At 41.7% G+C, this 25509-nt stretch overlaps 1 protein-coding gene across 4 annotated transcripts in view; it reads right to left on the bottom strand.

Annotated features, from left to right (window-relative positions):
* The window catches only part of LOC114311181 (crossover junction endonuclease EME1B), a 38667-nt gene extending 13470 nt beyond the window's left edge, over window positions 1-25197 (bottom strand). For 2 of the 4 annotated variants that reach the window (XM_028257259.2, XM_028257260.2), the window contains exons 1-7: window positions 24760-25197; window positions 20617-20772; window positions 20396-20490; window positions 18902-19084; window positions 18641-18794; window positions 18418-18527; window positions 16726-16904 (exon numbers count right to left, since the gene is read on the bottom strand). In XM_028257259.2, the coding sequence (XP_028113060.2) occupies window positions 16726-16904; window positions 18418-18527; window positions 18641-18794; window positions 18902-19084; window positions 20396-20490; window positions 20617-20772; window positions 24760-25039 (1157 nt within the window). In that variant the 5' untranslated portion in view covers window positions 25040-25197. The remainder of the gene's footprint in view (window positions 1-16725; window positions 16905-18417; window positions 18528-18640; window positions 18795-18901; window positions 19085-20395; window positions 20491-20616; window positions 20773-24759) is intronic. The other 2 variants (XM_082886792.1, XM_082886798.1) reach the window with 1 other exon arrangement.
* Window positions 25198-25509: the final 312 nt, after the last annotated feature.

The raw sequence follows: 25509 nt of genomic DNA, 5'->3' as shown, positions 1-25509 counted from the left end.
AACCAAAGGAGGTGCCCGGGCTAGGCTTTGCCGAGATGCCGCCTAGCCCGGTCCTTCATGTGTTTGTCCGGCTAGGCGCATGGGTTTGAAGCATGACATGGCCGAGGTAGAGCAGCTCGGCTGCCGAGCTCCAGCTGTGAAGTCAGGCAGTTGAGGTTAGGTGGTGAATGGCATGGTTTATGCTGACAGATGGGATAGCAGAGCCACGTGTCAGGAGATGACTGGGAGTGGATATGGGGCTCAGAAGGTATAAAAGCATGTCTGCACCCCCCATACGCAAAAAAAAACATATCTGTAAGAAACTCACACCCAAACACTCTCTCCCTTCTCTCTATCCATCCTAAGGTGTGTGCTAATTTGACCGTCGGAGGGTGTTTCCGGCCACACACCGCCGGGTAGCTCACCGTTATTTGCTCGCAGGTGATCGGATATCGACGGAGCTCGGAAGAAAGGAATACGGGCACGCCGGAATATTTGCTCCCCATACAATTGGCGCCGTCTGTGGGAAGATTGACAGACAAAACCTTGTCTTCCGGGTTCATCTGATCGCCGTCCATGGCGAACAACGACGAGTTCCCGTTGTCCGCCATCGACGGAGCCACCCCGGAGTATACCCAAAGGAGAGAGGGACCACCTGCCGTCCATCCAATGGCTGACTTGGGGACGCCCACTGGAGGACAGTCAGGAGACGTGCGGGATAAGTGCGGAAGGAGTCATGGGCGTTCACGGAGTCCAGACGATCACCGGCGGAGGAGAGACTCGCACGCCAGGCGACTGGAAAACAAGTTAAGGGACCAAGACGCTGTCATCAGGCGGATGGCGGCGGAGATGGAGGATCTTAAGCGGCATGTCAAAGGGAAAGGTGTAGCTGGAGTGGGAGACCACAGTGAGCGCACCCCATCCCGCCGGTCAGGCGATCAGAGTCAGCAACGTACTCAGTCCATTTCCATCACCAGGAGTTACCAGGTTGGTGATTCCGACGTGCATGCAGAAAAGTCTAGCGCGCAAGACAGCACCTACAAACCCTCACGTCCGGCGACGACGTCGAGGTACTCTTATTCTGCTCAGTCAGAGGACCTACGGGCAGTGTTAAGGGAGCGGGCTCGCCGGCGCGAAGCCCAGAGAATACCAGCTTTCCAACGGCTCTCCTACGGGGTTCACGCCAGCGAGGAGGTCGGAATGCCTCCACCCCGCCAAGCAGTGCCAATATTTGAAGATACAGACCTGGCCAGGCTGAGTGCCACCCCTTTTTCCCTGGAAATAGAAACAACGCCGCTTCCGGCAGGCTTCCACCAGCCTAAGTTCACGCTCTACGACGGCAAAACCGATCCTTATATGCATGTGAGCCACTTCCGACAGGTCATGGCCGGACATAGGCGAAATGACGGACTTATGTGCCTAATCTACCCGTCCAGTTTAGGTGAGCTGGGCTTAAAGTGGTTTGAGAGGTTGCCGGAAGGAAGCATACAACGGTGGCATCAGTTGGCCGAAGCGTTTGTTACGCGCTTCAAAACCAACACAAAAACACCAAAGGAAGTCGATCACTTGCTGAGTGTCAAGATGGAACCGTGCGACACACTGAAGGCATACAATTCAAGGTATTGGGAAACCTTCAACGAGATCCTGGATTGCCCGGTCAACCTTGCAATCACGCAATATAAGCGTGGTCTCCCGGTCGGACATAGACTGCGGGACTCGCTTACCATGCACCAGCCGACCTCCATGGGCCAGCTCATGCAGCGCATCAATGAGCACATCCGAGTAGAGGATGATGCGTCAGCTTCCACCGTGAAGGCCACTCCGGTCGGAACAGACAAGAAGACAGCAGGCAAAGTGCACGTAGTTGGGCAAGAGTCCAGCCGCTCAAATGACCGAGCAGAGGAATCAGACCGAGGTTCAAATCGTAAAAACCGGGGTAGAGGACGTCGGAATGACCGGGATGATTACCCCCGAGATGACGTTGAGGACGCAAACAGAAGAATGAAGGCGAGGACTGGCATAACCACGGTCTTCAAGATTCCAATCTATCGCATACTTAGTGAAATCCGAGACGAGGAGTATGTCCGGTTTCCTGCTAAGTTGGGCGATGGACAAAAAGGCTACAATCCGCGGTATCGTTGTACGTTTCACCGGGAGAGGGGCCACCGGACTGAGGATTGTTTGCCTTTGCGACAACACTTGGAAGAACTGGTTGCGGCCGGGCATCTGGACCTATACATTGATGGCGGCGTGAAACCGAATCAGGCTCCGGTCGATCCCAGGGGACAGGATGACCGAGATGCACCACCACAAGGAGTTATTAATGTCATCCACGGCATCGTGGAACCGGAGCATGTTTGCGAACTCCGGGGCATGATCAAGAAGGCAGAGCATATGAGGGAAGTTTTGTCAGTACAACCTGCCATCAAAAGGGGGAAGACAGAAGAGAAATACGTGATTAGTTTCACCTCAAGGGATTTAGAGCGTATCCAGACGCCGCACAACGATGCTCTTGTAGTAACACTACGCGTCAAAGAATTTGATGTTAGACGGATCTTGATCGATCAGGGAAGCTCGGTCGAGATCATGTATTATGATGCGTTCAAACAGCTCAAACTCCGTGAGACAGACTTGGCTCCGGCCACATCGCCACTGGTTGGATTTAACTCGCAGCCGGAGTGGCCATTGGGAAAGATTATCCTGCCGGTCAAAGCGGGATCCGAGGTCACGCAAGTGGAGTTTTGGGTGCTACAAGTGCCTTCAACGTACAACCTTATCCTTGGAAGAGGATGGCTTCACGCCATGCAAGCCGTAGCATCGACCTACCACCAGGTGATGAGATTCCCCTCGGCTATGGGGGCAATCGAGGAGATTTGGGGTGATCAGGTCATGTCCAAGCAATGCTTCGTGGCGGTCAACGGGAGCCGGGCTGCCAAAGGATTCGTTCAAATGATCGAGGGACCGGAGGACCGGAGTGTCTTGGATGATGTTGGCACCAAAGCCGAAGACAAGGCTGTTGAAGAATTGGTTGAGGTGCGGATTGATGCCGAGCAGCCGGACAGATTCTTCTTGCTCGGTTCAAGTCTCTCGGCCATGGAGAGAACCGAGATGATTGAGTTTTTGATGGCGAATATCGAAGTCTTTGCATGGTCGCCCTACGACATGCCTGGCCTTGACCCAAGCTTTATCTGCCATCACCTCAATGTCTTCCCTGGAGCAAAGCCAGTCATCCAGCGAACAAGGAGATCGGCGCTGCATCACGCCGAGGTAGTAGCAGAGGAGGTAAAGAACTTGCTTGAGGCACGAGCAATACAGGAAGTGCACTACCCTCGGTGGATTTCCAACACGGTAGTGGTGCCTAAGAAGAATGGAAAGTGGCGAGTTTGTGTCGACTACAAGACAGTCAACCGAGCTTGTCCAAAAGAGAGCTTCCCTTTGCCGCGCATTGACCAGCTAGTGGATTTGACGGCTGGACACAATCGGCTCAGTTTCTTGGATGCGTACCGCGGCTATCACCAGATTGCCATGCATGGGCCTGACCAAGAGATCACCTCTTTCACGACTCCAAGGGGACTCTTCTACTATCGAGTTATGCCCTTTGGTTTGAAAAACGCCGGGGCAACCTTTCAGAGGATGGTGACCAAAATGTTTGCTCCTTTGCTCGGCCGGACAATGGAGGCTTACATCGATGATATGGTGGTAAAGAGCCGACATGAGGCAAACCATTTGTCCGACTTAGCCGAGATGTTCGCCATTCTGAAGAAGCACAAGCTGCGCTTGAACGCCTCGAAGTGTGCCTTTGGCGTGGGATCCGGAAAATTTTTGGGATTCTTAGTCACGAACCGAGGCATCGAAGCAGACCCTACTCAGATCAGAGCCGTGCAAGAATTGAAGCAGCCCAACTCGGCTAAGGACGTGCAGCATCTGGCCGAGATGGCCGCCGCGCTTAATCGATTTATAAGCCGGTCATCAGATCACTGCCGCCCTTTCTTTCAAGCATTGAAGTCAAAGTTCTCATGGGATGACGAGTGCGACCGAGCTTTGGCCGAGCTCAAGGATTATTTGTCTTCTCCGCCGCTGTTGGTTACACCAGAGCCAGGTGAGGAACTCTACCTTTACCTTGCCGTCTCCCAGAACGCAGTAAGTGCGGTGTTAGTCCGGGCTGAAGGAATCAAGCACCTCCCAATTTTTTACGTAAGTAAGACCTTGCTGCCGGCTGAGACGAGGTACTTGCCGCTGGAAAAGCTTGCGTTGGCACTGATGATGGCTTCGAGGAAATTGGCACATTATTTTCACGCCCATACCATCGTCGTACTGACCGAGTTTCCCCTCAAGGCCTTGTTTGAACGCGCAGACTTTTCAGGCCGAATTTTAAAATGGGCAGTCGAGTTGGGACAGTTCGATGTGGAGTTCCAGCCGCGCACCGCAATCAAAGCCCAAACCTTGGCCGATTTTGTTGCCGAGTTCTCACCCGGCACTCATCCGGTATGCCCGGTCGACATTGCCGAGGCAGATGATGAGACGCACGCAATGCCAACCGAGGAACAACCAGTTGAAGAAGGAAGCGTCGCGGAGTTAGTGTGCACCATCGAAGTTCCCTCAGTTTGCACGGTCATACCACCCGGCGATGCGATGACGGAGTTATGTATCACCAACCCATCCACTCTGTCCGGTACCGCATCACCAAGGGGGGAAGGACTGGTTCCACACACCTCAGAATTTGATGATTCGCCTACGGACTTGGGCATTCGGACCCAACTTGCTGAGTCCGGTGCCGAATCATCAAGGGGGGAAGGAATGGTTCCAGACAGCTCAGAACCTGCGGCCGGCTTCACACCGCAACCTGATGATTCACTTACGGACTTGAGCATTACAGACCAACTTGCTGAGTCCGGTGTCGAATCACCAAGGGGCACTGAATTTGAACCGGTCAGCACCAAACTTGACACCGCACAGCCGAGCAGTTGTGATCCCATTGCCCTTCGCAACTCTCAGGACCCATCTGACTGCTGGAAGCTTTTTGTGGGGGACATGTGGAAGCTTTTTGTTGATGGAACGTCCAACCGCCATGGTGCCGGCCTAGGTATTGTTCTTATATCCCCGGACGGCCTAACCATTGAGCATTCTATCACACTTGGCTTCCCGGCGTCTAACAACGAGGCTGAGTACGAGGCGCTTCTCGCCGGGCTCAAGAGTGCAATTCAAATGAAGGCTGCCGAGCTCCTGGTATACAGTGATTCCCAGCTTGTGGTTAACCAAGTTTCGGGGATTTATGAAGCGAAGGACGATAGGATGGCGAAGTACCAAGCTCTGGTCAGGGACCATATCAAGCAGTTTGAGGCAATCAGAGTCCAACGGATTGGCCGGGAAGAAAACAGCCGAGCTGATGAACTCGCCGGCCTCGCTTCCATGGTAGATAGTACGTCTCCAAACCCCCTGTTAATTGACTTTCTTCCGCGGCCGAGCATTGAAAACGCCGGGCAGACGGATGTACTCTGCGCCGAGTTAGGTCCTTCCTGGATGGACCCCTTGATCTTGTTCCTCAGAGACCGGACTCTTCCAACAGACAAGAAAGAAGCACACAAAATCCGGGTGAAGTCAGAGCGGTTTTGGCTCTCTCCATCTGGCGCGTTGTATAAGAAGTCCTTCACCGGTCCTTACCTCAAGTGCGTGCACCCGAATAGTGTGGAGGCCTTCTTGTTTGAAATTCATGAAGGCATTTGTGGCAGCCACATAGGGGGCAGGTCCTTGGCCTACCGAGCTATTTCGCAGGGATACGGGTGGCCGTGCATGCAGGCCGACGCGCAAAAATATGTCCGCAAGTGCGAAAAATGCCAGAAATTCGCCCATCAGATCCACCAGCCTGCCAGGGAACTTCTTCCCCTCACCAGTCCTTGGCCTTTCGCCATGTGGGGGCTAGATATAGTGGGACCACTGCCAACAGCACCGGGCAACTGAAAATTCTTCATCGCGGCCACAGATTACTTCACAAAGTGGGTTGAAGCTGAGCTCTTGGCAACCATCAAAGAGAAAGACGTGAAGCGATTTGTCTAGCAGAACGTGGTCACGCGGTTTGGCGTCCCCAAGATTTTGATCTCTGACAACGGCACCCAGTTTGACGGTCGCCTATTCAGAGGATTTTGTGAAGATTTGAAGATCGAATTCTACAACTCCACCCCCGCCTACCCGCAGTCCAATGGTCAAGCCGAAGCATCGAACAAGACTATACTGGATGGGTTGAAGAAACGGCTGGAAAAGGCTAAGGGCAAATGGGCTGAAGAATTACCTAGCGTCCTTTGGGCATACCGAACAACTCCGCGACGTTCGACCGGGGAAACTCCATTTGCTTTGGCTTATGGCATGGAGGCGGTCATACCTTTGGAAGTTGGAATGCCCACCCTTAGAAGCGAAAGTTTCGAGCCCGAGCTAAATGCCGAGGCTATTGCCTTGGAGCTCGACCTAGCGGAAGAGCGCCGGGAGAAAGCCCTCATCCATGTGGCCGCCTACCAACAAGAGCTCTCCAAGAAGTATAACAAGACAGTGCACCCCAGACCGTTCAAAGTTGGAGATTGGGTTTTGAGGAAGATTATGGGCAACACCCTGGTGCCAGGAGAAGGCAAACTAGGGGCAAATTGGGAAGGACCCTACAAGATCACTGGTCTGGCTGGCAAGGGGGCTTACCACTTGGAGGATCTAGAGGGAAGAGCCATACCCCGGCCATGGAATGCGGCCAACTTGAAATTGTATTATTTTTAAGCTTTTACTTTCCTCTTTTTGTAAAGAAATTTTTTGGCTTGCAAAGCAGAATGTAATTCTTTTTGTCAAATTATAGAAGTAATTTTGCTTTAGCACTTGGATTATTGTTTTAATGTTACAGACCGAGATGATGTACTCCGGTTGGAAGAGTTGGTGTCTTGCCCAACTTAGGATTCCCAACCGAGATGATGTACTCCGGTTGGAAGAGTTGGTGTCTCGCCCAACTTTGGATTCCCAACCGAGATGATGTACTCCGATTGGAAGAGTTGGTGTCTTGTCCAACTTTGGATTCCCAACCGAGATGATGTACTCCGGTTGGAAGAGTTGGTGTCTTGTCCAACTTTGGATTCCCAACCGAGATGATGTACTCCGGTTGGAAGAGTTGGTGTCTTGCCCAACTTAGGGTTCCCCAACCGAGATGATGTACTCCGGATGGAAGAGTTGGTGTCTTGCCCAACTTAGGATTCCCAACCGAGATGATGTACTCCGGTTGGAAGAGTTGGTGTCTTGCCCAACTTAGGATTCCCAACCGAGATGATGTACTCCGGTTGGAAGAGTTGGTGTCTTGTCCAACTTTGGATTCCCAACCGAGATGATGTACTCCGGTTGGAAGGGTTGGTGTGTTGTCCAACTTTGGATTCCCAACCGAGATGATGTACTCCGGTTGGAAGAGTTGGTGTCTTGTCCAACATAGGATTCCCAACCGAGATGAGGTACTCCGGTTGGAAGAGTTGATTTGTTTGACTTTGTTACAGCCGAAGTGGCTATTTCGGTTCATGAATTTGTCTTGTTCTGCTGAAGTGCTTAGACCGTGTTATGTATTCCGGTCGACAAAGTGTTCAAACGATGAGTTATACCGAGATGTTTTGCTGAAGACAGAACTGATTACAACCGTGCATACACTTGCAAAAATTTGAATTTTCATTGATAAGAAATTCATTACAAAAGGTGGGGACCAAGCCCGGTTACATCAGCAGTGTTGAAAGCAAAAATACAAAAGAGAAGAAAATTAAACTAGAGGGGATAGATGTGTGAATTCGTCCTCGCCGGCCTCAAGGTCAATGGTTGGACCGGTATCTTGGGCACCGGGCTCCTCATTGCCGGGCTGCTCTTGCACCTCAGCCTCTTCTTCCTCAGAATCTGTCTCCCCGTCCCCATCTTCAAGTCCCTCCTCGGCCTCAGCCTGTAAAGCGCTGAAAACATCGTTGGCATATGGCACGAGGTAGACCGGTAGTGAAGCTTTGGGAGGGTTGGCAAAAACGTCGGTGTCAGAGCCCTGGCCGAGCTGTTCGCAAGCGGATTTCCAGCCAGCCTTGAAGTATATGTCTTGTGTTGCAAAGACTTGCTTCTTGTAATTCTTCTCGGCCTCGTTGAAACCCGCGTTGTTGGCAGCCCGGCAAGCTTTCTTCTCCGACTTCTTCAAGGTATCCACCTCGGTCTGGAGTTCGCTTTGTTTTTTCTCAGCTGCATTCAGTTGACCGAGCAGCCTGTTATTATCAGTGTTGGCCATCTCAAGTGAAGCCTTAGCCCGGCCGAGCTCGGCTTGAAGGCTCTCGACCTGGCTGGCCGTGTCGTTGGCTTTCTGCCTGAGCCGGTGGATGCGCTCCAAAACCAGATGTTGTTTTTGAATGGCCTGCAAAAAAGAAAAGTTGATTAGAAACGGAACCGGGCAAACACTTGTGAAATTTTCAGAAAAACGTCGACTTACCCTAGCCATAGACTTCACTGACGATTTGACTAACCGAGTGTCAGGAACGTGGTCGCTGCCGACCACGTCGCTCGGTAGTAGCAGGGCTTTGGACAGATCGAAGGCGAGCAGATGCTCTTTGTCAGCCTTGATCGAAGCCGTTGCCAGGATATCTTGACCCCGGTGCTTCAAATGTGGGCGTCAGGCCGGCACTGGGGCGGGCGCGTCTGTTGGGTGCTCGGTGGTAAGCTCGGTGACTAGCTCGGCGGACGGGTCTGCCCGAGCTCTCTTCCCGGCGCGCCTTGCAGAGGGTTCTCGGCTGGATTGCCCGGCGGACGGAGTGGCAAGGGCGACCACAGCGCTACTGGATTGGCCGGCGGCTGGCGACCGGGTTACAACGCTCGGCAGCTCGGCGGAGGTGGCGGTGAGAAGATTCTTGATTCTGCTGCGTTTGGCCATCTCTTGCTCCTCGGTCAGGCGGATGAGAGGAACGTTCGGAAGGGTAGGGTCTGGAGGTGGCGAAGGAGCTCTGAGGAAGTCAGTTACTCTACTCCGGCGCGGAGCAGAATATCTGTAAGTCGGGATGTAGCCGAGTAAGTCGTTGCAATCTCGGTGGGGATACCGAAGCACGGTCCGAATTGCCTCGACGTTTGGAAATTGGTAGTTGGCTTGTAAGGCTTGGATTGCTGCAAAGGAAACAGGAAAACCGGTTAGTTGCAGAGTAAAGAGTTAGACCAACCGAGCAAGGTGAGCGGCTTACATGAAGAACCGAAGCTTTTGTTTATAAACCAGCCCGGTACCTCGGCTGTTTCGTAGTTGCCGGACACCCAGAAAAAATCGTCATCGTGCATGTCTTTATCCGGGGTGCCGGTTATGATTTTTTCCTTGCCCGGTCTTATTTTCAAATAGTAAGCTAGGCCATCACCGGTATGGCCCATCGTGTATTGCCTCAGTATCTCGGCTAGACCTAGGTTGATGCCTAGCCGATTGTTCAATTCGTGAACGCCGTTGATTATTCTATAAGTGTTGGTGGACACCTGTGTGGGTGCCAGCCCGGTGCGGCGGAGGAACTCGGTTATAAGAGGGTTGAGCGGGAAACGAAGACCCCCTTCAACGATGGATAGCACGGTGAAGGGGCACTCCTCCCTACCCCAAGGTGTGGTCTCCTCTTCTGCGAGCTGCAGGTGGACATCGGCCGGGACGCCGTACTCCTCCCTGAACGTAGCCAGCGCAGCCGGAGTATCCACTAGGAAGCGGAATTTCCCCATTTTTGGCCGGCTTAGTGTATCCCGGCTAAGGGGTTTGGCTCTGGGTATTGGATGTTGCCCGGTCCTGAGAGCCTCAGGAATGACAGTGGTCCCCTTGGACTCTGCAGGAAAAGGATGGCAAGTGTTAAGTGTTAGCGCGGTCGCGCGAAAGGTGCTGGATTTTAGCTCGGTCATTAAGGGTGCCAAACCACCTCGGTTGTCTATCTAAGGAGCCCGGTCGCCCAAGCGGACCAGATGTTAGCCCGGTTGAACGGCCAAGTCCATTTGTTATCTCGGTTTTCGCTGGGGTTGAAACAAACATGTTGTTTGCCCGGTTTGGTTGGTTTTTTGGATCAAAAGAAGGCCCAGAGCCCGGTTCACCCCAGTTCTTCAGCGTTCTTCAGGAAGACGAAGAACACCAAGAACAGTGGGGGGTTTGGGACAGATTCTATGGCCTTTGCCCTAAATGCTACGTTTTTGTACCCTAATGTGTGTAAAATAAAAGAAAATGGCAACAGAATAAAGGTGGGATGACTTACCAGAAAAGGGCAGGGCCTAATCCCACAATCATGAAGAATGGCAGTCGAGCTTGAGCTTCAGAATCGTCACAAATGGAGGCAGCAGTAGGAAGAAATGGAATGGTGGGGGGGCGAGTATACATAGGCGAAAGAGACCGCCCAAATTCAAAATCTGACAAGAACGGCGGGTTGGCTTCTCGATGACCAATGGGAGCTCGCCACGTGTCCCCATTTATGGCTACGTCAGGATTGATGCAACAGGTTGAAGAGACGAAGAGCCAGCCGAGCTACTTTCGACGAAAAGGCTGAAAGCCGAGGAACATGACCGGGGAAGGATTGCAAATTAGCTCGGTGAAGCTTCGGCATCTTGGGAACCGGGGAAACGTCATCTCGGTCGAAGTGAGTAATCCCAGTCACGCTTCCGCGGACGGAATTAAGGGGCAATTGAGAGGGTAATTTATGATCTGGAGTTGGGCCGAGGTGACGGCCGAGCAGGTTGAGGGCCCAACGGTGTATGGGGCCGAGCTGATCAACTATCCGCCCGGAAATGGGTTGAGAGAACTTGGGCCGGGCAGAGTTGGACTGAGTGTGTGTGCCACCCCGGACCGTACAGAAACCGCTCGGCCAGGAAGTGACCGGTCAGACCAGGATGCTCGGTCCGAGGATGGTTGAAACCAGACAGACCGAGAGACCGGCGCCCGAAAAGGCGCGGTCAGCCGAGGTAGTTGATTGACCGGCAAGAAGGCCAACCAAAGGAGGTGCCCGGGCTAGGCTTTGCCGAGATGCCGCCTAGCCCGGTCCTTCATGTGTTTGTCCGGCTAGGCGCATGGGTTTGAAGCATGACATGGCCGAGGTAGAGCAGCTTGGCTGCCGAGCTCCAGCTGTGAAGTCAGGCAGTTGAGGTTAGGTGGTGAATGGCATAGTTTATGCTGACAGATGGGATAGCAGAGCCACGTGTCAGGAGATGACTGGGAGTGGATATGGGGCTCAGAAGGTATAAAAGCATGTCTGCACCCCCCATACGCAAAAAAAAACATATCTGTAAGAAACTCACACCCAAACACTCTCTCCCTTCTCTCTATCCATCCTAAGGTGTGTGCTAATTTGACCGTCGGAGGGTGTTTCCGGCCACACACCGCCGGGTAGCTCACCGTTATTTGCTCGCAGGTGATCGGATATCGACGGAGCTCGGAAGAAAGGAATACGGGCACGCCGGAATATTTGCTCCCCGTACAGTAACAATGTTTTACATTCTTCAAAATGCAACTTGTGCACTCCAAATTGAGCAATTTGAAACATTTATAAGTTGAATACATCATGTGTATTGTAATGTTCTAGAATTGTTTTGCATTCTTTAGATTATTAAGTGAATGATATCTTGATCTTTAAGTTATGAAATATATGTTTTTTCTATTTTAATCGGTGCATCTTTTTTTTTCATTATCTTTGAATAAACTAATCAGATATTTGACAAATAAATTCATAAATATATATATATATATATTAATATGTTCTAGGCATATCATGTTCTGCATTTTTTGTTAAATTGTTGAATTGACATCTCTGTGTCAATGCTAATTGGCTCTCAACAAAGAAGAATTTTTTTATTTTTTCTTTTTAAGTATGCTAATATTTTAGACAACCCACTTAAAATACAGTTTGGTTTTCCATGGCATCCTTAATTTTGACATAATTTATTGTTATTTTAGATACATAATAATATCTCCTTAGGAAGTAGACACTAACACACCACATGGACATGATTTAAATATACACCAACATTCATACCTAATATAACTACACCAAGAACATTATAGTTCAAACTCTGAAACCCATCAGTGAACAGTATAGAAAGAACAAAAGGGCGAATCTAGAATTTCACAGAGTGCAAGTTTAGGGCATCATGAAATGAAGTTTGGAAATAATTTAAAGCCTTTATTTGTGATTATTTACATTTAATATGTTGTTCAATAAATTTTATGTCATTACATTTAAGTTTAGGAGTTAGGAGTATTTTGGTAATTTTGATATTTTCTAAACATGGATTGTGGGGGTTGCTCATGGGTCTTCTTACGGGTTCAATTGTGTTATTAGGCCTTTCATAGTCTTTGTTAGGTCTTCAATATTCTAGTTGGTCAAAATTACTTCTAATTATGAAAGCAGTCTTTAAGTAGCAAAACTATAGAAGCATATAAATACACATGTAATCTTTCCTTTCAATAAAGATATTTGAATTATGAGAATTTGAGATTGTGTTTGTGTAAATTGCCTAACCCTTCCAAGGATGAAACACCTCTTTCCCACACTTATTTCAATAAAGAGATTTGAGTTATGAGATTTTTATTTTTTGTTTGTTTGAATTTGCCTAACCGATAAAGCATACGACCATTGGAGGAACAATACCTAATGTGGGCGCATTTGGTTTAGTTTTGAAATAAGTTTTGAAAGATAATTTTGTGAAAAGATTCAAAACTTGTTTGGTTACGAGTTTTCAAACTAGTTTTGAGTTGTATATTTTGGAAATAATTTTTAGAAATTTGAAAATTTAAAACTTGTTTGGTTATGACTTTTCAAAACTAATTTGAGCTTTTTTGGGTCTTGTATTTTTTTGCCTTGTAGTCAAAACTTTTTTTGCAATATTATAGTCAAATTTGTTTACTCCTTTCATATACTTTTTTGTATACACTAAAAAACTCCAAAAACTGCACTTTTTGTATACACTAAAAGATGCATCTATACAGCAAAGTTTCACTCCATATTTTTTCTTTTTTATGAACGTTTTAAAAATTTTAACACTTCTTTTCTGATTTTATATCCACTCAATCTACATACATTTAAAACGTTCCACATTTAAATGTAACTTTTTATAAAATTAATAAATAATGAGAAATATGCAAAATAAAAATAAAAATTGACCTAGTTTAAAAATTAATACAATTTTAATGTTTTATGTATTTGTTAAATTTGTTTTTGCGTTCTTCATATATATCAAAAACATAAAAATTTATTTGGCCAATTTGTGAAAACCAAACAAAATTGATTTTATGAAAATCTTAAACCAAACAAGTTTTGGGTTTTGGAATAAGTTTTCAAAAACACTAAACCAAACAAGTTTTGGGTTTTGGAATAAGTTTTCAAAAACCCTAAACCAAACAAGTTTTGGGCTTTGAGTTTTGGATTTTGGAATGAGTTTTCAAAAATCCTAAACCAAAACAAGTTTTGGGTTTTGGATTTTGAAAAATTGGTTCAAAAATTGAACCAAACGGAGCCCATTAGAGAGAGTTGCCTCACGCCCCTAGGTGTTCTATACCTAACCACCTCCCTTTCAGCCCGTAAACCCTAGCCAATCAAGTTCAAATCATCCCCAACCTTTCTCCCCACCCTTTGGTCACAAATGTACACTGAAACACCATAAAATAGCTACTGCCCCGAAAATCCAGCGACTAATGCCAGAAAATCTTGCAAACTTAAATTTCAAAAATTAAGCTAAAACTTTTTACATTTAGAAACCTTAGAAACTTTCTTCTCCCTCATAAAATCCTAACCCTAGAAGCTTTCCAAACCAAAAACCACCACGATTCCTATTGTAAGCAGCAACACTCCAAGTTTCCTAAGTCATCTTGCATAACATATCCAATAAAGCTTACTTCCTTACCAGCATGGTATGTTTGAGAAAGAATAAAGCTCGTTTGGATGCATTGACCCAGTAAAGACAAGTTTTACCACCTGAATATAGCCACTGTACAAAGGAATAAACTCAAGACAACTTCTTCTATGGAGATGGCCAACTACAATGTTGATACTTCTAAGAAGGGATACATAATGACAACAGTATAGAAGCAAATAACATTCAACAAAATATTTTCAATCATAAATCTTGTCAAATTTCATGAGAACCAGAACCAGAACCAGAACCAGAACCATTTGGAATTACAAATTTGTTAATAGTCTTTACTTACTCCTCAACTATTACCTTTTTCAAGCTGAATTATCCAAATCCAACAATTCAGAAGTCCTAAAATAGCCAATAGTTGAGTGAAACACAAGATAGTGAGTAATAATTGAAACAAAACCCTATGTGTATGCAAATATTTTTAAAGTTCATCTTTCTTTTTTTATTTTGTTGCAGTAGTTTCTTTCTAATATATTTACTTAGGAAACAAATTTGGAAATCTTATAAAAAAAAAAATTGCTTTCTCGTAGTAGTTTTTTCTTCTATATTTAATTAGCAAACATGATTTAAAAGTCATAAACTAACCAAGGATGATAATTACTTCGGCCAACTTCTGATACACAAACTGACCTTCACTTGCCTCCTTGTATGTGATTGCTTTTCCCTAATATTTTCGGATTCAGGTGTTTATCAATGTTTCTGTTGAGTATTCCTATATATTCATTCATGATAACTGCACTGCACTATACAAGCATTTATTTTTCATGCTATAGAGTTCAAACGTGATACCTGTCTTGCTTAGCTCATCATATTTCTTATTTTGATTGTTGCCTGCTTACTTACTATAATTTCTCTCACAATACCAAACTTGGGGGGGGGGGGGGGGGGGGGGGGGGGGGGGGGGGGGCAGAATTAAAAGACAAAAACATTTTAAAAAAGACAAGTGGCAGCAACAACTTGACTCAACAAGCCAAAAACAATCATCATCTCACTTGAATAAGAAGTCCAATGAGGATTGGATTGGCCAGAATATCAAGTGGGGCACTTGGTTCCTTGTCACGGTTTCAACCCTTTGGGCTAACATAGATCACTACACTCTCCATTTCAATCAGAGAATATAAGACTGACACTACCCAGTAAAAGATTCACAAATATGGGTTAATAGATAAAAGCAATCATCTAAAAAAATTATTTTGCAGTAAATTTACCTTAAAAATAAATTATAATAAAACAAAACACATATTGCTTTGAATGTAAGCTAAAAAAAGTATAGAGTGAAAATTTAGCAATAGTTAGCCTTCATCAATTTGTTAGTACACTTTATTATACGATTTTTTTTTAACAGACTTTATTATGAGATTGCATTCCATTATATTCTGATAACTAATTTTTACACTCTCATTCCTAAAAATTATGCTTATAAAATTATGCTTCGCTTTTCCTCTTAAGAATAGCAAAATCTGACCAAAAGTTGTACCGATCAAGATAAAGAGAATAAACCAAACCAAACCAAGCCTTAAGTCCCATCAAATTGAGTCGATTACATGAATCTTTCTTCTCCATGCAGCTCTATCAAAGGCCATTTCGTTAGTCAAATTAAGTAGATCCATATCTCTATTTACAATGCTAGCCAACGTTAATCTAAGCCTACCTCGTCTCCTAACACTCTCATCTACCGTTACAGCATCGCATCTCTTCACTACTGCCTCTGTTGTTCTCCGATGAATATGACCAAACCATCTCAATTGATTCTCTCTCAACTTATCTTCTATCGGTGCTACTACTACCCATTTCCTAATTCTGTTTTGTCTAGTCTTACCACACATCCACCTTAGTATCCTCATCTCAGCCACACTCATTTTATTAACATGTTGTTTCTTGGCTGCCCAACACTCCATCCCATCTAATATCGTTGGTCCAATAGCCATTCTATAGAATTTACCTTTTAGTCTAGTGGGTATTCGTTTATCGCATAGTACCCCAGACGCACTTCTCCATTTATACCATCTCGCCTTAATCCTATGGGCCACATCCGCATCAATCTTCCCTACTATTGTGATAATCGATCCTAAATAACGAAAATGTTCATTCTTAGGCATTTCTTGGTTCTCAATATTCACTTCTCCTCTGTTTTCATTGTTACTATTACTAAATTTGCACTTCATACACTCGGTCTTAGTTCTGCTTATCCGAAATCCTTTAGATTCAAGAGCTTTTCTCCAAATTTTCAACTTTATGTTAATTCTTTCTCTAGTCTCATCCACTAGCACGATATCATCTGCAAAAAGCATACACCATGGTACGTTATCTTGAATATTTCTCGTCAACTCATCCATAACTAAAGCAAAAAAGTAAGGACTTAAGGTAGATCCTTGGTGTAACCCTACAGTGATAAGAAATTCATTTGTCTCTCCAGCAGGCGATCTAATAATGGTCACCACCTCTTCATACATGTCCCTAATCACATCAATGTAACATTTTGCCACCCCTTTCTTCTCTAACACCCACCACATCATATCCCGGGGCACTCTATCATATGTTTTCTCAAGGTCAATAAACAACATATGAATGTCTCTTTTCTTTTCTCTATACTTTTCTATTACTCTCCTCAAAGGATAAATCACTTTCATTGTTGACCTACCAGGCATAACCCAAATTGATTCTCTGACACCTCTGTTATATAAAGAGAAAACAAATAACAAACAAAAATAGATGACTAACTTAGCAGAGAGAGATTCAAATGCCCAACACCTACCATTATAAAATATAAGAACTAAAATAATTTAGAAAATATAAAAGGTAAAAGTGACCAGAAAAATATAAACAAACAAGCATAAAAGGGTCTATAAGAGAGTCATCATCAACCTTTTATTGATATATGCCATCAGCCTATTAGTGAGATAGCAAATTGTATGAGATGGATAACGGCTTCGAACACTGGAAACATGATCCATGAGAAGAGATTCATTTGTAACAAGGTTGCAAAACTCTTCGGCTTCAAATACAATTAATACATATTGAATTTCGAATCCATCAGAGGGAAGCTGCAATACAAGAGCAAGGTCAATATCTTTCGAAAGATGGTAAAAAGTGATGTGTTCCGCTAGAAAACCCAAAAGCAAATCATTATATTTACGAGGGAGTGAGATACGTATTTGAAATTTTCCATTGGCCACTTCTTATGCTTGTATTAAACTATATATATATATACATATATGGTTGAATAATTGCTATAAAATAAGTAAAATTTCTTTTTGACATTTAATGTTACATATAACACCATTTTATCTGAATTTATGGTTGAAGGTTCTTGCACTCAATATCAGATAGCTGTTCTTTTAATAAAATTTGTTCCATTATCCTTCATTTGCAAACCCTATAAACAGGTTTTGAAGATCATTACTGGTTCCATCACACTGGAGTGTGGGAGGATAAACAAGTTGTTGAAGATCAAGATAGATTTTTAATTGTTGCTCCAAGCAAAAAAAAGCAGCCAATGATAGAAAAGGTTGAAAATAAACCACTCCCAAGCACAGGTCAAGGCACTGTAATAACTTAATGAGTCTGTTTCTTTCCTTAAAAGAAGAAAAGAGAAGAAATCTCCTATTTTAGAGAAGAAAACATGGCTACAGAATCCCCAGCAGCCAACAACTCAAAAGGATGATAGTTAAATACATGTTGTCAAATGCCACAATTTTAAGTAACAGACAAGCATAAATAACCTAAGGTGTCTGCAGGTTTCAAAACAAGAATAGTAAGACATGGAAGAAATATTATGGACCGTAAAAATGCTATAAGTGGGTATAAACCAAGTTGTACAGACAACCAACGGAAATGACTAAGGATTAAATGAACATCTAGCAAACAACTTTTTTAGTCCTATTGATAGGAAAGACAAATTCATTGGGTAGAAAAGAAGTTAAATAAAAATCTACAAATTGAAAACTTTCTTCCTCCAAAGTCACTTGTGCACAAAAGTACAACCAGCAAAAGCCCAGTCATTCATTATATTTAATACTTAATAATACCATAAAGAACCTTCTGTCAAGTGCCCGGGGGTTACCCGAAAGCGTTAAACAGTTCAGAAAAAACACCCAAAATATGTACAAACACGGTCTAAAACAATTTGCCAAAACAGGTGAAAGTTGGGATTAAAGGTTAAATTCGATTTTTCTACTGAGAAATTCATAAGCTAGCACATTCCAATTTTCATCATCGGGTGTTCAGAAGAAAGCACCAAAATCTTAAGGCCGGTCAAAATGGGGCGTCTACACTTCCCTCCTTCATAAACCTTCAAACTTGAGAGAGGACATGTTCTCTATAAAATGCATATAACTTGACCTTTTCCAGTGCTCTGTTAGGATGAAAGTGCATCTTAATTCAACCCTGGATTAATGATTGAGTTGAGTGTACCACTTTGAGAAAAGTCACAAAGATAATATGTTGCTCAGTGCAAAAGCGGATTATGATAAAAACTGCATGAAGCATATAAGAAAAGAGATGCTTAAAGATGGCAGATCTTCCACATATGTTTGCACATCCTCAAGCACAGATTACCTGTGAAATTTCTTCAGGAACAGACATATTCCACAATATAGATCTTTCAATTGGATTTGGTGTTATCCGGAATGTAAGACCTTTCTCCGCAAACCTTGTAAGTAGGTGTCCTAAACTACGAAAGTAAAAGCTTATTCAGCACATTATCAGATGTAGGGAGTAGATGACAGTACCATGAATAATCTACGTCCAACTGAACTGAAGAATATTAGAAAGGTCATACCTCCAACCGACCCCAGTTCAACTACTTTAGTATCAATTTCAGCCACAACAGATTTTAAAGCAAACTTCCCCTTCTCCCACTTTTGCTTTTCTTTTTGTAATTTTTTCAGCTCTGCAGCCTCAGCTTTCATAGCTGCTTTTTGCAACTTCTCTTGCTGGACAATGTACATCAATCAGTTCATACATCTAGAAATGTACATCAATTAGATCATACATAAAAGCAAGCTTAAACCAAATTAAGTAGTATTAGTGAAAGACTCACTTCTCTCAGTTGTTTCTTTTCTTCCTTTAAGCGAATTTTTTCTTCCTTTGTCATCCTCTTTTTTCCGTTTCCTCCATCCACATTTTTTTCCATATCTGCACTGACCTTACTTCTACTATTCTGTCTCAAAAGATTCCCCGTTGACTCCAGTCTATCAATTTCTTCATCAAGAATATCATTTACCTAAACAAAATTTCCTCATAATATTGCCAACCACCAAATAAGAATATGACAAATATTAACATGATCTGTTCCATATACACTGCAATAAAGATTTTTTGAAAAGGAACTCAAATTTAGAAGTATAACACAAGAAAAAGCATAAAAATGCAGCCATAGGATTACAGAAAAAACCATAATCATTTCTCTGAACAACTTTAACAATAATCTAATCCATAGTATTGTAGCACAGGAAAGTCCTAAAAAGTGTAACAGCAACACTTAATATTGCCAAATTCCTAGAAAGTACACAAAATCACTGCTCTATTTTCTATGAATTAGGTGCTAGACTACGTTCTAAGTTGGTGAGATTCTGGAAATAGTAAACAAAACTTACCCGTCCAAAAAACTACAAAAATAATTTGCATAACAACAATAGAGAATTAGTTATCTGGAGAACTTCTTTAACTCTTAAAAGCTTAACCTAATTCACACTCACTAGAATTCCACTTTTAGTGCATTTAGTAAGAAAGTTTATTTAAGAGAATACAGAAATTCTATTCGCACACCACAGGAAACCTTTCTACACACCATTTGAGTTGTTTGGATATAAACTTTTGAACAAAAGTCAAATGTTCGGACATTTGAACAAAAATGAATTGTTCAGATATACATTACATTCAACTGTTTGTGTCCAAACAACTACTTATTGTTCATAAGATCATGTCAGAACATGTGACTTTTGTTTGGAAGTTCATATTTGAACAGCATAAATAGTGTGTACTGCGCCTTTTTGTGATGTGTGAATAGAATTACCCAAGAGAATACCTATGTGGAACAGATTTAGAAAACTTGGACTAATGCTGCCTGGTGGCATAGGGCAAAAGAAAGCTATAGGTTTAGGATTCTAAGATTAAAGAGAGGTTCTAAGGTTTGTAAATGAAATGAGGCTGAAACTTGCTTGCGTCAAAAATTGTCACATTGCTGGATCTTCCAATATAAATGTTGCAAAAAACACTGGACAGCCACCAAGTTAAGATTTTTAAGTATTAAATTTATGGCCAAAAGGTAGGGAAGCTTTTAAGAGTTTAATAGGACCAGATATGCTATGATTTTGAGGCTAAAAAGGGATGATTGTCACCCATCAGGCAGCCACTAAGTTAAACTTCTCCTGATGTCAGCAATCTCAAGTGTTGACAGAATGATCATCTCCATCAGGCCAAGTTAAATTTGACGACGAGACGCAGTTGTAGATAATATATGGAAAAAGAAAAAAAGGAAATGATATAAAATTAAAATAAAAACATATTATCATCATACTCAACGAAGAACTACCTGGGGGATAACATCTTTAGAAGACATTAGATGCAAAGAACTCTCCCCAGACATTTGTGTTAAATTCTCATGCCCTGGTAATCCTTCTTCCGTACCTTCCACAAAAACATATAACAGCTGATTCCAAATAATGGGTATTTTCCCTCTTTTTCAAGATTCATCCCCGAGTTCAGAAGTTCCAGAATCACATACGAAAAAGTATTTTGACTAACTGAACTTACCAAGAGAAAATGCAGATCCAATGAGTCTGGAGCTAAATTCTGAATTGTTTACCACATCAAAAGCAATACCCAATGTCTCATTATGCTTCCAATTTCCCTTCCCGGAACTATTTTCAGACTCATTGTCAGACTCCAAACATATTAATCCACTGACTCCTGATGAATAAGAAAACAGGTCCAATAAAATCCACTACATTCTTCAGCTACAGACACATAACCATTATCAAAATTAACATTTTAAACCCACCAAAAAATTTTAACCATAACTGCACTAAAACCCATTTCATTACCAATCCATAAAAACTTGAAACAGAGACACCAAAAGTATAACATTCTTGCGCTACAAAAATACATAGATTGTATGCTAGTATATTTGGTGTAACTTATGCATTCAGCTTATGAGACAAAATTATTAGGTAGATTTGAAGGGTATGCTTTTAACTTCTGCATTTAGGTTACAATTAGCTATTAGTTTGCCAGAAGTTGCATCAAACAGAACCCTTATTGTTTTGGCCAAATGAATTTTATGTGGTGAAATTGCAGTAACGAGAATTGTCTTGACAACTTATGTTCTCATCAATATATCAATATAAAAAACTAAAAAACACAAACATAGACATGACACGACACGAACACAACAATTTTTTAAAAATCCATAACACAACACGTGGTGGACATGCATAAAAATATAGTTTATATATTTATTATATCATATGTCATATATATAAATATATCATTGAAAGATAATTTTAATAAATGGTATGACAACACTAATTTCTATAAATTTACATCATTTTTCTTTTATCATTCTATCCTAGGTTATTTTGCTCAACCTTATAATTTGTTTCATGTGTGTCTAATCCATGGACACTTGTCTTCTAAGTGTTCAAAGAGTGACTGGGTCTTAAAAAAATCTAAAAAATCAAACACGTTTTTTACGAGTGTCGAACACGTGTTAGGAAGTGTTTAACGAGTGTCAGTGTCCGACATAGAGATGTCACCTTCTAGAAGTGTTCGTGTTTTTTAGATAATAAAAAAATTAAATAAAAAAAAAAACATATTTGTAGATGTCACAATATCTATTAAAATATGGCACATTGAGATTTGGAAAGCCAAAAAAAAAATATTTGTATATAATTGAGTTTTAGTGATGTTGCTAATAATTTGAAAAAATTCAATATTGCATAACCAAATTCCCAATAGATATTATTGATTGATACTAGCTATACTGTTACCACTTTTTATCCAACTATCGCTATTTAAAACCTTGGTTATCATTCCCCATATAGGGAATTAAATGGGGGCATAACTTATACTCCCACCCCCATGGGATTAGTTGCAAATACCTCCATAGTATCTTCCCTCTCCATCCAACAGTAAAAATTCTCTTATCCCCTCATTTATTCCATCCTAATTAAACATAATATAAATAATCTTATGATAAACATAACCTCATCCATTATCTCACGGTATTACTTATGCCTCCTCTTATCCCATGGCATTGTTTATCATTCTAATCATGTCTGTGAATCAAACATGGCCAATGTACAATATATATTTAGAACCTCTACAGTCTGGTAAAATGAATCAATTGCCTCAATGAATCCACCAAACTGAACAAAATGAATTAGATTCAAAAATTTTAAATGAAACATGACTTGGCCAATTATATATTGGATTGCAAGAGGCATTTAAGCTTCTACATGGATCTTATCCCATGTCCACAACACTAGAACCACTAATGCATTAATAATTCTAGAAACTAGAGCAATACTATTCAGTGTGTTTGGTTTGAGTTTTTTGAATTAAGTTTTTTGAAAACTCAATTTTTTGATTTTCGTGTTTTTTTGTTTTTAGTGAATATTTTTAAAATTTTAAACATTTTTTTTACCTTTTTAGATGCACTTTACTTAGATGTATCTAAAAAGTAAAAAAATTGTGAAAAAATATTTTAAAATTTTAATAAATACATAAAAATACAAAAAATGTACTGAATTCTCGTATTTTTTTTGTATTTTTGGTATTTAGCGAATTTTTAAAAGGTTTTTTTCACAAATTATTTACTTTTTAGGTATATTTATGTTAGGTATGTCTAAAAAGTAAAAAAAAAAAATACTTAAAATATTAAAAAAAATCAGTAAAAACAAAAAAATACGGAAAACAAAAATGTAAAATTTTCTGAAAAGTGTTTTTGGAAAAGCACAACCAAGCAAGCTAATTATCTTTCATGTCTCAATTGCCGAAAACACTTGGTTCTTATGGAGGCACATGGCCAAATTTTCTCAAGTTCAACTGTAATCATCAAGAATTCAAAGGGATGCTTTGAAGAATGTAGTTAGCTTCGTAAATAAAATAAAAAAAAAAAACAAAAAAAAACAATAGTAAACAAAAATCCTAAAAGAAGAAAGCTATAGGATTTGACAAGTAGATATAGTTACAGAGACCTTAGAGAACTCAAAACTTTCTAGGCTGCTATTAAATGTTACAAGGAGAGCATATTGTTCCTTACATGCTAAGTACAAACACAGACACAGACATGGAAACAAGACATGATGGGTGTGTTTGATTTGGTTTTGAGAGATAAATTTTCAAAAAATATTTTGGAGAGAAAGTTTAGAAATTTTTTTTGTTTGTTTGGTTGTATATTTTGGAAATAGTTTTGGAGTATGGGAGTTTGGGATGATTTGATGTTTTGTTGTAGTTGAGTAGATGTGTGTGAGAGAAAAAGTGATTGAGAAGGAAAGAGGAGAGAGAAAAAGTGATCGATTGATGTGGAGCAGAGAGAAAGTGTTTTTGGAAAAAAAATTTCAAAATCACTAAACCAAACAAAATTTTGAAAAATTTTCTCCAAAATTACTCTCACCAAAACAAACCAAACAAGGCCAATAATTTCAAAAAAATATAGAGACACAATAGGAACACAGCAATAAAAAATATTTTTATATATTTTTATTTTCTATTTATATTAATCCATAAAAAATCAAAAATAAAAACTAATGAATAGGGAGAGAAAAACTAGTTAGCATGTTCATAGCGTGTCCCTAGTGTGTCCTCATCATATCCCTTGAAAAAAAAAACAATAATTAATTAAATAAAGAGATACACCATGTGGCATGTCCCGTACGTGTCCCTGTCATGGCCATGTGTCCGACACCACTACAGCACTTGTTGTGAATTGTCGGTGCTTCATAGCTTACATGGAATGGGAAGAGGAAGACAATGAACGATGCCATAGAATATGGTACAATGGCATAGAATGTGACGAGATTTTTTTCAATTAAGAAAGTGGTTTTCTATTCTTTAAAACCGTAAGAAAGAATGAAGTTAGTTCCACTAACATGGTCATGTCCACTTACTTAGTAACTAGTTTTTTGCTTGAACAAATCAAATAGAGGCATTTTACAAGCCATATCCAATCCACAAGAGTTCTTGGTGTGCTACAGCTCTTTCATTAATGCTCTTTCTAAGAAATGCTTTAATTTGAAAACTGGATGAATTGTGCTCATAAATCTTGATGGTTTATCTTGCATTAAGATTGCATGGGGCAAAAAATTAGAATAATTTAGAATTTAAAATTCATTGTCCTTGAACTTGAATAGAAGTGCCCCATGTTTCAAAACGTGCAAAGTAAAACACAAAGAGCTAGGAGATAAGCATATTCCAAACAACTCTGCCACAACATCTATACTTCATTTTGCATCCATGTTCCATCATCTACCATCATATATGTGCTACCTAGGCAGATGTCATATATGTGCTACCTATGCAGATGTCATATATGTGCTACCTATACAGATGTCAGATGTCAGCCTCACTTGGGTTCCAATCTTTTAATGCCTCCGTTACGTCTTTCACTTGTACAACTGACCATAACTCAGCCCATCTAAGATTGTTTCACCATTTAGACTGTATTCTGGTTCATCTTATACTAGTCTATAACAACAGCTTACATATCACCCACCGGGGTTTTTGCCCTGTTGTGTTTGGTAACCTATGCCAATGTCTAAACAAAAACATGCTAACATAATTGCCAAAAAATAAAAACTTGCAGCAAACAAACTAGAACTAGAACCATAACACGTAAAAAAAATGCGCTCAAAACAGACAGTGGATCATAGAAACAGGGAATGAAACACAACTCACCAGAAAACTTGTGGGGAGCAGAGGGGGCTTTGATGCACTTAACAATGGCTACATCGGAATTGGAGAAAGGAGAGATTGGGGTTTCGGGTACGAAGGAGGGCCGCTTGAGAGGGGTTGGGTGGTCGTCATCAATGAGGAGAACTGTAGGGTTTGAAAAGGGTGGTTCAGTCCTTTGCCTCTTTGATTGAATTGGAAATGGAGTTGAGAGGGGATCGTTTTCTGGTTCGTTTTGATCATCGTCGTCATCGGAAAGAGTGTCTACTGAGATGGGCTGAGACATCTGAGTCGAGAAAACGGTGAGAGAGAGAGCGAGAGAGAGGGGTAGAGGTTAGGTTTTGTCTAATTCGAATGAAAGAGGTAGTAGCAGCAGCGCGGGATCGATGAATCAGGGAAAGGGTTTGTTTGGAACCAGCTTTAATTTGGGAAGAGGCCTTTTGGGTTTTTTTTTTTTTTTTTTTTTGGTTAAAATAGTTGCAAAAAAATAAAATAAACTTTTTAGCTTAGTAAGACAAAACATCACATCTAACTCATAATCATTACATTCTTTCTTTTACAAAAAAATCAAAAAATCCTTCACAAACTAGGCTTTTTTAGCCCCATGCTAAAATAGTAAAAAAAAAAACTAAAAAGCCAACCCACTTCTCAAACGACATCTCAATCCTAGTTTGGGAAAGGATAGAAATTGGTTTTTTGCGTTAAAATTTATAAAAAGACAAAATAGACTTTAATAACTAATAAGGTAAAATGTCA

Source organism: Camellia sinensis, chromosome 1 (genome assembly GCF_055761805.1).
Source record: "Camellia sinensis isolate YWXY chromosome 1, ASM5576180v1, whole genome shotgun sequence".
In the NCBI taxonomy this organism is placed as follows: Eukaryota; Viridiplantae; Streptophyta; class Magnoliopsida; order Ericales; family Theaceae; genus Camellia; species Camellia sinensis.
This window is presented reverse-complemented; position numbering and strand designations above follow the sequence as displayed.